General features: G+C 36.6%; 2 protein-coding genes across 2 annotated transcripts in view; one reads left to right on the forward strand and one right to left on the reverse strand.

Annotated features, from left to right (window-relative positions):
- Positions 1-2,373: 2,373 nt before the first annotated feature.
- Positions 2,374-14,788, forward strand: pargl (poly (ADP-ribose) glycohydrolase, like). Its single transcript, XM_052117875.1, has 16 exons — positions 2,374-2,403; positions 4,538-4,834; positions 4,971-5,057; positions 5,602-5,733; positions 5,827-5,898; positions 5,982-6,068; positions 8,032-8,192; positions 8,301-8,416; positions 8,523-8,595; positions 9,557-9,632; positions 11,026-11,173; positions 11,996-12,074; positions 12,954-13,062; positions 13,278-13,386; positions 13,494-13,622; positions 14,151-14,788. Exons 2-16 carry the CDS (start codon positions 4,538-4,540, stop codon positions 14,264-14,266), a joined length of 1,791 nt encoding a protein of 596 aa, XP_051973835.1. The 5' UTR covers positions 2,374-2,403; the 3' UTR covers positions 14,267-14,788.
- A 309-nt stretch (positions 14,789-15,097) lies between these two features.
- ogdhb (oxoglutarate dehydrogenase b) overlaps positions 15,098-16,950 on the reverse strand; it is a 30,818-nt gene continuing 28,965 nt past the window's right edge. Inside the window, 2 exon segments of the mRNA XM_052117685.1 lie at positions 15,098-16,511; positions 16,513-16,581. Of these exon segments, the coding sequence (XP_051973645.1) occupies positions 16,463-16,511; positions 16,513-16,581 (118 nt within the window). The 3' untranslated portion in view covers positions 15,098-16,462.

The raw sequence follows: 16,950 nt of genomic DNA on the forward strand, positions 1-16,950 counted from the left end.
TACACCTCAAATGTGATGTGATGACGTGTTTTTGACCACATTCGTATGTGGGTTATGTGATCCGATCACAAAAAGTTTTAGACCTCATTTAGTCCAGTATTTAAGACTGACCACATGTGATCGGATCATCTTAAACGCATCTTAATACCAGGTGGAAACAAGGTCATGGATTACGTTTATACTGCCTTTAAGTGAATTTTGGAGCTTCAAAAGGTCTGGCCACCATTCACTTGCATTGAAAGGACCTACAGGGTTGAGATATTCATCTAAAAATTACTAGTTTGCATCCCTGAACATAACAGAACATTTTATAGACTGACAGCCTCGGTCACTGTTCACTTTCATTTGTATCTAAAAACAATTCAATGAAAGTGAATGGTGACTGAGGCTAACATTCTGCCTAATATCTCCATTTGTGTTCTATGCAAGAAAATAGTCTTGTTTGGAGAGTAAATGACCGAATTTTCATTTTTTATTGAAAAACTATTCCTTCAAACCTTTGAAATAGAAATGATGAATGTCAGATGATTAAATAATACTACTAATAAAATTACTAATTGATTAAAATGACAACTAATCATGATCTTTTAATGTGTGCAAGTTTTGACACACATAGAAGAATATGTGCTACTTGGTGAGTCATTTTGTAGTTGATGTCAAAGTGTCTAATCAAACATATTGTGTAATGGGTAATTTTGCTAAAACTAATGCAACAACTGGCCCACTGTTTCACACAAAACCATGTGAGATCCACTGATTTCGAACACATTTCTGAAACTCAAGTTTGACATGCTTTGAGAGACTTCACACGTGTTGTCGAACCATTTCGTACACTATTTAATGTTACAAGTCCAGCCATCAAACAAAGGTTGTCATATTAGAAATGTAGAGTCACCTAAGGCATGTGTGCTGTATAAAGCTTGTGGATTATATGCAGTCCCATAACTCAAACAGACATAAACAGACAAATCAGCGACAGCAGCAGCGATTGAAGAGGACGTTCTGTCTGTCTCAATCACTCCATGACCCTCATTATAAGGATGAAAACAGAACTAGCTTGACGAAACTGTGTCAGCCAAGACATATAGACTGAAAAATATATATTAGATAAAATCTACTAAATTTAAAAAAATTGGATGTTCACCAAATGATATCTATAGGAATGCAAATAAACTACTTTTAAATGCATGTCTTATAATTATAAAATATATATACAAAACATGGAGATATTGTCATACTTGGATTGGTGAATCAACAGAAGATTGAGGTAATAGGGCCAGTGATGGTGGAAGTAGATAAAGGGATCTCAAGACAACAAGCCAGTCATGTGATGGGTCAGACAGTGAACAGAAAGAAAAAACCCTCAGGAAAGGACCAACCATCTGACTCAAACAGGGAGAGCTTTTCACATTCAAAGTGAGCTTTTGTGCCTCTTTGCCTGAAGTGAATGTGTGTCCGTGGCGTCCTACTGAGGGGATCAGCACTAGTAAGCACAAGTCTGCTGAACAGATTATGCATGAGGAACTAAGACACAAACATTTGGTTACAAGCTGCACTTTTGTGAAAACGTCCAAAAATACATTTTTATAATAATATTGCAAGAATGTGTTTGGGGAAGTTTTAGTATTAAAAAAGAAAGATCAAATGAAATAATTTAAACACAATTACCCTTAAATGAATTGTTCATTTTAAAATGAACTGAATTTCAATGCAATTAACCTAATTTAACAACTAAGCATTTTTTAGAAATGAAAATATATGAGAAGTGTGGCGCAATCTGCTGTTTAACTTGACAAAAAAACAACAGTTACGAACGGATGAGAGATACCATCTTTGGACCACATTATGAAATATGTTTTTTATGGTTTCAAGGAGTCTACATAAAATGCCTAATGCATCCAATATGCACCGATTGTGTATCCCATAAATGCCCATTCTCTAGACATCATTTCCACTATTTAAAATCAAAATTGTGTAATCATTACAAAATGACATGCAGTTTATCTAAACCCCCATAAGATGTACAAATAATTGTTTGAAAATAAATGTATTGTACTTAAAGGGATAGTTCACCCAAAAATGAAAATAATCTCATAATTTACCCTCTCATCACACTCATGCCATGAGTAAGAAACAAATCCATATTTAAGTACTTTTTTTTTTTAACCATATTTAAGTACTCACATCTGAAAGCGCCTGTTTAGTTTCACAAAGGACTCCAGTATTGATCAGTTTCTCACCCAGACATAACATATCGCTTCTTAAGATATGGATTTAACCACTGGAGTCTTATGGATTACTTTTATGATGCTTTTATCTGCTTTTTGGACATTCAGATGTTTATGAAATATCTTAATTTGTGTTCTGCAGAAGAAAGTCTTACACATCTGGGCTGGCATAAGGGTGAGTAAATTATGACATCATTTTCATTTTTGGATTAACTATCCCTTTAAATCTTCACAATATGCTTACCATGTTGACTTTCAACGATGTGCATCAAAAGCTAGCATTGCTTGCGTTTGCCTTATTCACTGGAAATAAAACTGCAAGATTAGATAAAACAGAGCCCATATTATTTACAAAAGTAAAAAGCGATTTTAGTGACATTTGCAAATGACGTCAGATGTCTTAGAAATCATAATGACACTATTAATAATAATAATAAAAAATGACATTTGCAAATGACGTCAGATGTCTTAGAAATCATAATGACACTATTAATAATAATAATAATAATAAAAAATGACATTTGCAAATGACGTCAGATGTCTTAGAAATCATAATGACACTATTAATAATAATAATAATAAAAAATGACATTTGCAAATGACGTCAGATGTCTTAGAAATCATAATGACACTATTAATAATAATAATAATAAAAATGACATTTGCAAATGACGTCAGATGTCTTAGAAATCATAAATGACACTGTTAATAATAATAACAATAAAAATCACAATAACTGGAGTGTGGCGACATCTGGTGGTGAAAGTGACGAATGGCAATAGTCACATGACGAAAGGTGACAGTTGAACTAAAACGCTTCTTTTATCAAGGAGTTGACCAGGAAACACTACGATAAAATGTGTATAAATATTATATGAGATAGAGATGCGTCTGCTTTCCTGCATTTCTCACAGTTATTATCCGGTTGTTGTTCTCGAGATCTGCCCATCAGCTGTAGGTTTCATTTGTGCTCAATCACTTTCGTTCTCAGTTCAGCTTGATCACAGTCACAGAACATCAACAGCGTAAACTACTACAACCGTACAAGTGAGTAGATACAAATATATACATTTCTGGATAAGCTGTTTTAAAAGTATAATTTGTGTGACTTCGGGAAAGTTTAATCCACGTCAGGTTTAAAACCAGCACGCTTTGTAAACGCAGTTCTCGAAATCGAAAGTAAAATGGCTTTAAGTAAAAAAAAAAAAAAAAAGCATGTTGTATTTATGCATGAAAACGAGAGCGACGAATTGTAATTAGTTCTACCGCACTTCTTCAGTGTCAGTGAATAAACGTGTTCTTGTTTTGGTGGAGAACGACGTACCTGTCCGAGTAATAAACGTGTCAAGTGTTTGTCAGAACGAAAAAAAGAATACTAAAATGGTAATGTTAGTTTATGGTTCTAAAGTGAGACGTTCTGAGAATGTTAGGACGTTTATTGGATAACAAAAAATAAAAAGGAGACAATTTCCCTCTTAAAAATGGTTACTATGGTTACCAGTGAATGCACAATTCTATGCCAGCTATTGTCAAAACTCCACAATTGGAACGTTAGTTTATAGTTATAAAAAGAACATTCTGAGAATGTTAGGAATTGGTTGCCATAGAAGTAACAAACGGAACACTCTGTTTACCCTTGCACAAATAACCGTGGTAACCAGCGAATGCAAAAATACTATGGCAGTTAATGTAAAACTTAAAACTCTCATAAAATTGGAACGTTAGTTTATGGTTATGTAAAGATAATTCCGAGAACGTTAGGAATTAGTTTCCAAAACGTTTTGGACATTATTATCCTTGCAATAAATGACCATGGAAACCAGTGAATACAAAAACACTATGACAGTTAATGTATAACTACAAAACCAAAATAAAATTGTAATGTTGTGTTATGATTATACAGAGAATGTTCCTATAATGTTACGAATTGGTTGCCAAAAAAAAATGTAAATAACTAAATGGGAGACACTATTGCCTCACGAAAAATTACTACGGTAACTATTGCTACCAAAATACTATGACAGTTATTCTCAAAACTACAAAATCGTTTATGGTTATAAAAAGAAAGTTCAGAGAACGTTAGGAATTGGTTTCCAAAATACATGTAAGAACTTTGGAAGTTATTGTGACCATAGTAAGATTTTGAAAGTGTATTTAATCTGGATTCAAAACCTGCATGACCGCATTGCTTGTAGATGGGGCCAACAGATTTTGATATGCCATCTGTACCGGATTGTGACGCAAAGACCTGTTTTAAAATTGTGTTAAATATACCCGTTTCTGATGTTTTTATTTTATTTTGGCCTTAGATGTCTAATAACAACAGCGATCAGATGAAGGCCGCTTTAAATCCAACATATAACAGCGGAAACGCTGAAGAGCCACCAAAAAAAGCTGAAGAGCCATCAAAAAAAGAGTCTTCAAAGCAGGGCTTACAGAGTGATACTGGAGACGAAGGGACCACACATAGGATGTCTGAAAGAGCAGAACATATGGGAGACCAGGGGACCATGCATACCCTCAGATCACTCAAGAAAATTACAGACTGCTTAAAGGGTCCGCTAAATCAGCTATCTAGCAGCCCAGAACACACAGTACTGATAGACGTAAGTCTCATGTAACTAAGACACAAGTTCTTAAGTACTTGTATTCCAATCTTGTCTTATAAATTTGTGCAATAAATATTCATTTGATGTGCTTTTTTTTTTTTTTACATTTCATGTTATACACTTGTCCGAGTAGACTGAGTTTTTCCGATCTGATATAATCGCCCCTTACCAAAGAGATCACGTTTGGGATGCCTTCCATGTTAAGTTACCGCATATTTACGTAAGTATAACCATCCATAATCCACTTTCATCCACTCGCTTTTTTACTTGATGTTTTCGTAGATGTAGGCACTAGAAACGGTGGACTCCCTGGCCAGTGCTCTGACTACAGAACTAGGGAGCAGACAAAAGTCCAAAGTATACTTCGGGTGTCCGCATTACGGATCGCTCCGTGCACAGTATGTGTGACGTATAAAGCATCATAAGCACGCCACAGATTTTCTTGACACGCGGTCCTAGGCTGTGCGCGTTGCTGACACATGCACCTGCTAATGACTGTACTAAAAGAGTATCACAAAGAAGTTGTAGTGGGCATGTGTCAAACGTGTTGGTATTCGCTCTCGGTCAGAAGAGTATACTCACAAAGGCAATGCGGTCGGGATCCGGAAAACACAAAAACGAAGTATACCTGGGCCTATGTAGCTCTAGTAGTTGTATTCAGAGGTCATGAAAAGTTTTGTGCAAAATAACCGTATTGCTTTCTATGTGAGAGCTTTACTGAACATTAAGGTTATAAATATAGATATTATCATTATTTCTCTTAGCAACCCCCTGCTGCCCGCCACAGTTCCCATAAGAGTTCCCATGACACTCACCGCGCACAACCCTCTCGCTGGCAGGTCACTAAAAAAGTGTTGAACAAGCTCAAAGGCAATTTCTCTATTGGGGATATTCAGGTAATGTAATCAAAAAAAGGCAGTTACTTTTACACCAGTTGAGCTGGTCTGTCTCTCATAGTCTGAACTGATATCTGTCTTTGTTTTTTGCAGACGGCAATTATGGCGTACAATTCCAGCTATGAGAAAATCTGGACTTTCGAAGCACTTCAATATTTCGGCCAGGTTAGTGAATCATTCTTTGTGAGACAAATGGTCAATGGCAGTGGGAAAATAATTGGTTAACAGATTTGTTAATTGCTCCACAGAAAGTGAACTCAATGGACAATTGTATGAATACGGCGATCCCTAAAATGGCTCAACTAGCTCTTGATTTACCTGATCTCATTAAGCAGGTATGTCTAACATATTTGGTTACTTTGGCTCTGTTCCAAAAGCTAGTGAGTTGCCACACTGTCTACTGCATACAAAGGCAGATGCTTTCTAAAGCAACTGAAATGGAACGGCATAAGTGACTGATTTTGAAAGTTGTACATAAGCTAAAATTAAAACTAAATGCAATTTTTTTATTTTTTTTTATTAATAAACTAAAATAAAAATGTAAAACAACATAAATGGAAAAACATAAAATGTTACCCCTGCACCAATGATTCTTATCAACTGGTTCTTTTTAGTAAATTAAAAACGTACTGAACCGCAAGACATTTATTTCGTCATGTCTGGCTCAAAATGGACCAAGACTTGTTACGGTGTTATGTGTACCCACAGCTTGTGAGACTTTATTCACGCAAAAATGAAAAGTCTCTGATCACTTCTCACCCTAATGCCATCCCAGTTGTGTATGACTTTCTGTCATCTGCAGAACACAAATTAAGATTTTTAGAAGAATATTTCAGCTCTTTATGGAGAATGGTGACCAGAACTTTGAAGCTCCAAAAAGGAGATAAAATCAACATAAAAGTAATCCATACGACTCCAGTGGTTTAATCCATGTCTGCTGAAACGATCCAGTTGGTTTTGGAAGAGAACAGTCCGAAATATAACTCCAATTTTCACTGTTCATCTTGTCAATGCAGCCTCTTGGCAGGATCATGATTTCAAGCTCGATTACACTTCCTAGTGCTCTATGGTGCTAGGAAGTGTGATCGACAATTACATCTTTATCGCCAAGGAGACTGTTCTCACCCAAAACAAACTGCATCACTTCAGAAGACAAGGATTATACCACTGGAGTCGTATGGATCACTTTTAAACTGACTTTCTTATTTTTGGAGCTTCAAATTCCTGACCACCATTCACCAGAAAGAGCTGAAATATTCTTCTAAAAATCTTTGTTTGTGTTCAGCAGATGACAAAGTCATACACATCTGGGATGGCATGGGGGTTAGTAAATGATTATCTCTTTAAATCAGAGCACTTACTCAATATGACTATGTATATTTAAATGTACACAATATGAGTTTTGTTGTAATTAGTGGTATTTTATAAAAATGAATGAGTTAATACAATATATTAGGACTGTGACTCCACACTCCAAGGTGTCGAAGCCAAGTGATAGCTAGTAAAATGGATAGTCTTGCTTCTCTTGCACACTGGCAGCTCTTATAAAGTGCTAGTACTCTGTCCTGCTCCCGGGACATGATAAGGGTGGACTTTGTAAGTTATGCAGTTATGGCATATCTAGCACACCCATCTCAGTAATTGGTAAGCCATTTATTCACTATGTATATGATCAATAAAACATATGCAAATATGACATGCTTGAATTAAGGGAATTGTTTTACAAAGCAAATTGTGTTAAATATTTTCATATTTTCAAAATACCTTGTGTAAATGTTATCTATGCATTAGAGAGGGGGTACGCAAAAGGATGTTGAATGTTTGAAGGGGTACACCATTGAAAAAAGTTTGGAATCTACTAGTTTGAGGAGTCCAGCTATATAACCTACATTACACAAATGACTATTTTATCAATTTCTTCCTTAACTAAGACTAAAACTAATATTTCAAACTAAATACAAAAACTATAATTAAATTAGAGAATATTGAAAAAGTAAAACTAAACTAAAACTAACAAACTAAACGGAAATTAAACAATTTGAAAAATGTTGCAGACACTTTTTATTTAATATTTGGTGTGACCAACCGATGTCTATAAAATGGCACCAAATCTCTTGAGTACACTTGCGCAGTTTTTCAAGGTTTTTGGCAGATTGTTTGTTCCAAACATGTTGTATGCATGATTCCCTGTAAAGCTGCTTTGAAACTATGTGTGTTGAGAAAAGCGCTATACAAATAAAATATGACTTATTTGTTTTAAGTTGTAATTTTGAGTCTGTTTGTCCTCTCTGCGTTTAGCCCATCCCCCTTCTGCGACGGCAGCAGTACCGGGCCATAACTCTCTCTCAGCAACAGATATCCTGTCTGTTAGCCAATGCCTTCTTCTGCACTTTCCCTCACAGGAACAATAACAAGCCAGGCTCAGAATACGCCAACTTCCCAACCATTAATTTTAGCAGGTTAGACCTTAACCACCACATACTGTACATATTTTTCAATTTAAGGATGGAAATCTTGAAGGTACTGTTTATGTCTTTAACTTTTATATTACATTTTTTTTGCCATAGCCTGTTTTGTACCCCGAAAAGAGACCAAGAGCAAGCAGTTAAAAAGGCAGAGAAACTGAGAGCCATATTCCATTACTTCAAAACCGTGACAAGTGACAGTTCTGATGCGCCCCCAGGTAATGAGAATCTATCTTAATTCATTGTGTGATAACTGTGATGGATTTTTAAAACCACTCAGCATTCCAAACATGTAACAAGTTTCCTTTTCAATTCCTTGAACAGAATCTAAACCAGATGGACTGGTTACTTTTGAAAGGATTAGCATTCCAACCGCTCAGCTCCCTGATTGGAATAAGTAAGTTGCATTAGTTACATTTGTACATAGTGGAGTTGGGGTACTCGAGTTCGGACTCAAGTCCGAGTTCAATTTTTATGGATTTGGACTTCTCACAGACTCAAATGCATTTTTAATCAGACTTGATTTGGACTCAAGCCTTTAGGACAGTGACAAACAATCAAGCAAACAAATAACATAATATAGGGTGGACATACACCCTCTTTTTCCCAGATATGTCCTCTTTTTCAGGCCTGAAAAAAAAAAAAGTCCAGTCTTGATTTCAAAATTGCCTCTAAATATCTGGGATTTGGCTTCGTCTTCATAATGATGTGCTCTCTACAGTTAGTGCTCTCTACAGTTAGTACTATCTTATATTCTGTGTTTTTGATTCTGCACATCAGTTGTGTCACGTATATGTCCTTACGTGTGATTATTCTGGCTGAGAGCAGCAGCGTGCACGCTTTCAAAGCACTTTCTCCCTCTTTCGCCCGCCTGCCGTATATGTGTGTGTGAAAGAGATCGCCACACGTGCTCTGCCACTCTCATCCAGAAACCTCAATATGGCAAAAAAGTTAGAAAATACAAGAACACAAGTGAGGGAAGATTATCCATACTAAATATAATGTGAAAAGAACAACACGTCAGCTCAATGAGAGTTTGTCATAAAAATATGTGATCTTAACTTTAGGAAATTAGGCTATACCTGGACACAGCAGGAGGACTGAAAAGTGTGGTAGAAAATTGTTTTTCTGAGTTATAAAGTTTAAAATAAGCTTAAAATATTGATGTTGAGTTTACAGTTACAATTATAATTCAGATTCATGAATAGATTAATTCAGACCCGGACCCTTTTGTACTTGGACTCGATTGTTTAAAGACTTGGACTCGACTAAAATGGACTCGAAACCAGCAGTAGTAATAGACTATATCAAGCCAAATAATAGTTGAAATGGTTTTTATTGACTGTGTTTGACATTAGTCAGAAGAAGACCCTGAAGAACCTAGCAATCGTTTCTAAAGGGTCCATTGAGGAAGAGGGAACAGGCATGCTACAGGTAAGATTCGTCCAAACATCAGGGCACTTTACTATGGCTTTCTTTTCTTCAAAAGAGGCTCACTTTTTGGATGTTTTGGATATTTTTCAGGATAAAACAAGACTTTCATTTCTGTGAGGCAAGCTTAAAGTCAACAGGAAATTAAAATTGACCCTTTTTACAAGACCCAAAGAAATCTAAATAGGAGTTTTGTGGCTATTAGTCCACATCTGCTAGCTTTGAGCTTGTCTACACTGATGAACCAAAGCATTATGACCACTCACAGGTGAAACAAATAATGTTGATCATCTCCTAACAAGGCCACATGTAGCCTTGTTAGGAGATGATAGATCTGGGTAGATTAGATGGCAAGTAAACAATCAGTTCTCATTGTCAACATGTTGAATGCAAGATAAATGGGCAGAAGACCTGAGTTACTTTGACAAGGGCCAAATTGTTATGGCCAGACGACTGGGTTAGAGCATCTCTGAAATGGCAAGGCTTGTCGGGTGCTCCCGGTCAGCAGTGGTGAGTACCTACCAACAGTGGTCCAAGGAGGGACAAACCACAAACTGGCTACAGGGTGTTGGGAGCCCAAGGCTCATTGATACACAAGGGCAACGATGGCTTCCCATCTGGTCTGAACCAACAGAAGGTCTACTGTGGCACAAGTCCCTGTCCACCATCGAAAGCGCCTACAATGGGCAAGCGAGTGTCAGAACTGGACCTTGGATCAGTGGAAGGTTGCCTGGTCTGATGAGTCCCCTTTTCTTTTACATCACGTGGACAGCCATGTACGTGCGCACCATTTACCTGGGGAAGTGATGGCACCAGGATAAACTCTGGGAAGACGACAAGCCGGTGGAGGGAGTATGACGCTCTGGGCAAAGTTCTGCTGGGAAACCTTGGGTGGATGTCAATTTGACACATGCCACCTATCTAAACAGCATTGCAGACCAGGTACACCCCTTGATGGCAATGGTATTCCCTGATAGCAGTAGCCCCTTTCAGCAGGATAATGAGCACTGCCACACTCACACATTGTTCAGTGTTGCCCTGGCCTTCAAATACCCTAGATCTCAATCCAATTGAGCATCTGTTGGATTTGCTGGACCAACAAGTCCGTGATAGTGCCAGCCAGATACCGCAGGACACGTTTGAGTCCATGCCTCGGTGGATTGGTGCCATTTTGGTGACACAAGGAGGATCAACAGCAGATTAGACAGGTGGCCATAATGTTTTGGCTCATCTGTGTATTTGCAAGTGTATGTCTATAAATTGACAAAATTAACTTAATACCAACTTGCGTACTGGTAGGCAGTTTGATGTCCCAAGCTATGCCAAATTTTCCAACAAGCAAGTCAGATGTGGAAGAACAAGATTTTTTTAACCAACAACATTTTGTGCCGGACAGGTCGACTTTGCATGTAAATACATTGGTGGTGGTGTGCTGGGATCAGGACTGGTTCAGGAAGAGATCCTCTTCCTCATGAGTCCTGAGCTCATTGTGGCTAGACTCTTCACAGAGAAACTGGACGATAACGAGTGCCTGAAGGTCACAGGTACGGCCCAGGCAATTAGAAAACACGATAAGATATCTTATTAAGTAAAAACGTCAGTTAAAGGTATAGTTCCTACAAAAATGAAAAGTCTGTCCTCGTCTTCTTATCCTCATGCTCTATGCTTGATGAAAATTAGCAGTTATGAAGAATTGTATTATTAAGAATGTTTCGTGAAGGATTTGGTTTTCCTTACATCGAAAGTGGATGGTGACTATGGCTCTCAAGGTCCAAAGAGGACAGTAGTACTATGAAAGCGGTTTATATGACTTATGAGATATACTCATCCAAAGCCATCTGAAAGCTATGTGCCAGGAATGGATTGAAGTATTTATTCACCTAAAAATCTTGTACTGCTACAAATGCTACTTTGATGAAGCTATCAGAAATTATAGATATAAATGACAGATAACAGCTTAAAACAAGCAGTCATTTTATACATATGTATTTTGCTATTTTTATTTCTTCAGGGCATTTTATGCAGCGCATAAAAAAATAGAGCATCAGTCAACTGAAAGCACAATGCAATGTGCTGCATCAGGCACATTCTGTGTAGATGGCTGAATTATAATGGGAACTATCTAGTTTGGTCACATTGAAAAGTGATGGATCGTTATTGACAGAGTATTATACACAACTATTCTAACAAGAACTTACATTTGTAACACTATAACGTGTTTTAAGGGACAAATGGGGTGAGTTCATGATGAAAGCGTTTTTTATTTTTGGGTGAACTATTCTAGATGTTTCTTCATCTCAAAATGATGATATTGATGGTTACGTTATGAAACACTTTTAATACTTTCATCCCTAATGTCTCATTAGGGTCCCAGGTGTACAGCATGTATTCCGGTTACAGCAAATCCTTTGAGTGGACGGGTGTACACCATGATACAACCAAGCGGTGAATATTTATGACAAATGTATATTTCAAAGGCTGACATTGTAGGATTGTTGTGTTAGCATAATAGATCATAAGAGAGTGTAGATGCCATATTTAAATGATAATATTTAATGATAATGACATTTATAATCGCATCAAAGTAAGAATGGCTTCCAACCTGAATCGTGAAGAATTTCCCAATAATCTTTTTTTTTTTTACGTTTCATCCTCCTTTGCTAGTTTCAGGTTTTCTGTATTTTTATCATATTGTATTTTAAGGAATATTCTGGATTCAATTCAAGGCTTAGATGTGAATGGGGCCAATGTTTTGGAGGGTTTAAAAAGGCTTCACATTTAAAATGTGAAGCTCATGATTTTATATAAGCATTTACATTCAGTCTTCTAGTAAAACTAATTACTCAAATATTTGAGCTGTAAAGTTCTTTAAATCGTACTTTTTAAGTTTTAGGGTTGCAGAGTTTTTTTGACAACATCGTCATGGCAACAAAGTTATAAAATCTGCAATAACACAGAAAATTTAAGCAATTTGATACATTAAATCATGTTAACACGCGTCTTGCGGCTGTACTTTTGGAAAAGTGGGTATTTTAACGTTCAAAAATTGGCCCTTTGACATACTTTGTGCCTCACTGTAACCTAGATTTTTGCTTTTTTTTTAAAGAAAAGGACAAGTCTAAATAAATGTATTGTGGTAATTAACATCATGCAAATGCTGTCGATTGAACTCAAGTTTTATTAAACCCAGAATATTCTTTTAAGAGCTAGTTACTGACGGAAACAATTGGTCTCATGAAAAGGACATTATAGTTTACGTTGGTTTTACAGCTATTAGGAAATAATGGTAAAACAATTGTAACATTCATGGTTCTTCATTCACAGAGATGAATGGAAAAGACGTTATCGGCAGATAGTTGCCATTGATGCTCTGCACTTTAAGAACCCAAAGGAGCAGTACACCAGAGAGAACATAAAACGAGAACTCAACAAGGTCTGGATGTTTTGTTGCTTTGACATAATTTTCATTTTTGAGTAAACTATTTGAGTAAACTATGTCCATGAGGGTGATTAAATGATGACTTCATTTTTGGGCAAACTATCCCTTTAAAGGCTCTATCAGAATGTATATTAGTACAGTATTAATTTGATTATAGACTGGAACAGGCTGCTGTATGTTGCTATGCTAATGCTATTCGTCTCTAAAAGGCTTATGTGGGATTCAAGGGAGACCCGAAAGCCGACCAGGAAAACCTCCCAGCCATTGCAACAGGAAACTGGGGGTGTGGAGCCTTCAATGGTGACCCCAAACTCAAAGGTAATCAACACAAACACACACATCCTGTTTGATATTTAAGAATTGTGAGCTCTCCATAACGGCTTACAATAAATACATAAAACAGAATGTGTCTTTATCTTTAACAGCTCTCATCCAGTTGATGGCTGCCGCTGTGGCTAAAAGAGACATGGCATACTTTACCTTTGGCAATGAAAAGCTGGCCAAGGAATTGAAAGAAATGCATCATCAATTGATCGAAAAAAATGTAACCGTTGGTACGTACATTCATCAATTGCAAAAGAAACTTTTTTTAGTTACTTGTTTGCAACTACTTACATTTTTAAAACACAGCAGCTAACATTCTCCTCAGGGTTTTAGGACTACATACGGACATTTGTTAATCCATAGACCACATTCACAGCAGCGCCATCTTTGATTTGTGATGGGAATGACAACAAGGCTGTGACGGATTGACAAACTGTCTCTTTAATGGCTGTAATGCTGTTTAAAGTGTTTTTGGATTATTCTAAAATAAAAAATAAACATCTTTTCAAGAATATTCAGTAGACAAAAACTCCAAATGTGATCTAGGAGCTTTTTACAGCTTTATATTGTGCATACCATTGAAGAGATTTAAGTCTCCCTCACAGCCTCACTTTCATTCCCATTAAAAATCAAAGATGGCGCTATCGTGAATAAGGTCAACTGTACTAAGTTGAAAACAGTAACATCTTTTTATGGTTACAGGAACACTACAGTTATACATATAAAGCATTATCTGATTGCTTCCACTCTTTGAACAGATAAACTGTATCAGATACTGAAGGACTACTGTGTACATTATGCTCGAGATCATCACGCAAAAGACCTGTACAGATACGTCAGTGAAAAGACTGGGACGAAGCATAGCCTACTGTAAACATGGCTACCAAAACCAATATGGACTGTCCTTACAAATATATTATCTCTGCCGTTTCAAATGAGAAGCTGCTTGGGATGATGTAAGAATGTATCCGATCTCTTATGGATCAAAATAATAAAGTGACAATATTAATCAATAAGCTGCTGAGTGAAATTATTTTAATTAAAAAGCTTTAGTCATATGGGGGGGATTCATAATTTTCAAAGACACGTGTAAGCTCTGATAAAGGACACATTTCACGCATCTGTGTGGTTTTTTTCTTCTGCAAAATAAATCTTTTTGATGCTACAGGTGGTGTGTATTTTTCCCCCCACTGTTAAAATGCAGAGAAAACTATAAGAAGTGCAATTCTAAGTTGATTTCCCCCAAAAGTACAGCTCTGTGACGCGACGCTATCAAAATGTAACTTTTTTTTTTTAGCATCCTGACACAGCAATGTCGACTCAACCGATGGTGCAAGTTTTTGGTCTGTTTGTTGACCAGTGGAAGATGAGTTTAGGGAAACTTGCTTGAAAACAATAATCATTTTTGCAATTTCAATTGGTGCTTGTCGCAAAAACGTCACACTTCAGCTTTAAAATTGTGGCGCATCAAGCAGGGATGCAAACTCATGAGAGGTGAAAAAGGTGAGAAAATCAAAGCAGGTGTTCAGTTTATTTGTTGCATTTAAAGCTTGTTGTTCTATTTAAAAGAAAATGAGTATGTAACCTAAAAGTAACCATTTCAAGTGATTTAAAAAAAAAACCTTACCAAAAAAATGTGTTGTTTCAGAAAAGGCGTAGTTTGCATCCCTGAACAAGTATTTTCAAAAACAAGGAAAAAGATGGAAACTGATGTTTTTTATTTAATGAAGTTTTATAATAATAGTTTGGAATGAACATAATGCTAAGAAAATAAATAAATAATTTTATTTTAAGTCCTGGAGAGATTATTGTAGCTTGCTGCGTAATCTCCATGTATTTGTTTAAATTACAAGATGATAAAATGATTGTTTCAGCTTGCAGATAAAATGATCTTAGTCTATAGTGAAGTTCATGATAATTTGGCACAGAATGTTGAGACAGCAGTATACAGGGATGATAATGAGGAAGACAATAAAGGACGGGGAAGAGAGAATGGGGTGATTCAAGTTTTCTCTCATTCATTTAAATCAGTGGATCTCAACCAGGGGGTCAGGACCCACTAGGGGGCCTCAGCACATTTCCGGGGGTGGGGGGCCCTCAAGATCTCTTAAAATGATTTAAAATGATAGATTATTATAATTTTAATTAATTATTATAACTTACTGAAAACGCTAAAAATGTAATAACTTCCTTCAACAGCTTGCTTTCTATGAAGAATATACAGTAGTAAACATTTCTGGAATCACAAGTTTTAAGGAAATATCTTATAATAGATATATCTTATAACAAATCGAATAGCCTACATGGGGGGCCATCGAATACTGGAGTCTTGAAGTCAAAAAGGTTGAGAACCACTGATTTAAAATGATTAGGAGGGGAAGTACTGTACCAAAAAGGTACTTTCAGTTACATTCAATAACAGAGAAGCATATGACATAATGTGATACTGCTGAATGCAAGAAAACTGACTTGTTCCTCTTGGAATAATTAAAAATGCATATGGATCCATGCATGGTGCTTAAACTTTCTCATGCTATCAAGTCTTTATATCTTATTTCAGAGACACCCATGTCCTCTTAGTTTAGGCATGGTGCAAGCATTTGTTGCTCTTTTGTTTGTAATTTATGTGCATACTTAAAGGAACATAGTGGTAGTATTGAGAAAAGACCTCTAGGTCAAGCTGTGCATCACTTTAACAGGACAAGTTTACCTAAAAATTAAAACTCTAATCATTTATTTACCCTCATGATTTTCCAAACTCATATGACTTTCAATGATTAAGACTCTATTTAAACCATCATCAACATGCCTTATGGATGCATGCAGACTGATGCCATAATTCTGTAGTTACTAATAACTTAAAAAAAAAAAATGCATATATAGGCCTGTCATACCTATAGTGCAAAGCAAACCTATTCTTTGGTCTTTGTCATATGTTGTGGCATTAAAGAGGTGATACCTAGCTGTCAGCTTGCTTTCTAATGCTAACAGTGGAGTGGAGTACAGTTTCCCCCTGAAGAACAAGGGACGGAGGGATGGATGGATGGATGGATGGATGGGGCAAGGGTGGTTAAGACTGCCCCTGAAAGGCATCTAGGTTGAAGGCTGTGTCCAGAAAGCTCTAGCTCCATGAGATGCGCCTTTTTGTTCCCTGTGGCGGGGGCAGCAGCAGGTTCTCGACCAGCGTACCTGAGGAGAACACCACATGAGTCAAAGAACATTCAAAGAGTTAGGATTCAGTGCAACCCCTGACAAATAGTGCATGGGGACCATAGGTCGTTCATAGTGAGTCTCAAAAAACTTGTCCAGGTGATACTTCACCCTAAAATCAAAAGGAAAAAAACTGAGTTTTTGTAATTTCCATTATTCTCAATGGTGATTCTCATTGTTGAAATACAATAATTTTAACAGTAAAATTACTGTAATAAAATGCTGTACAATCTGAAATTATTTAAGGCTGAAAAATTGTGCTTAACTGTCATGATAATAATGTCACAATACCAAAAACAATTAATTGTCATAACATTTTTATTTTATTTTGGAGTGATGTATGACCTA

This window comes from Xyrauchen texanus, chromosome 44, assembly GCF_025860055.1.
Source record: "Xyrauchen texanus isolate HMW12.3.18 chromosome 44, RBS_HiC_50CHRs, whole genome shotgun sequence".
In the NCBI taxonomy this organism is placed as follows: Eukaryota; Metazoa; Chordata; class Actinopteri; order Cypriniformes; family Catostomidae; genus Xyrauchen; species Xyrauchen texanus.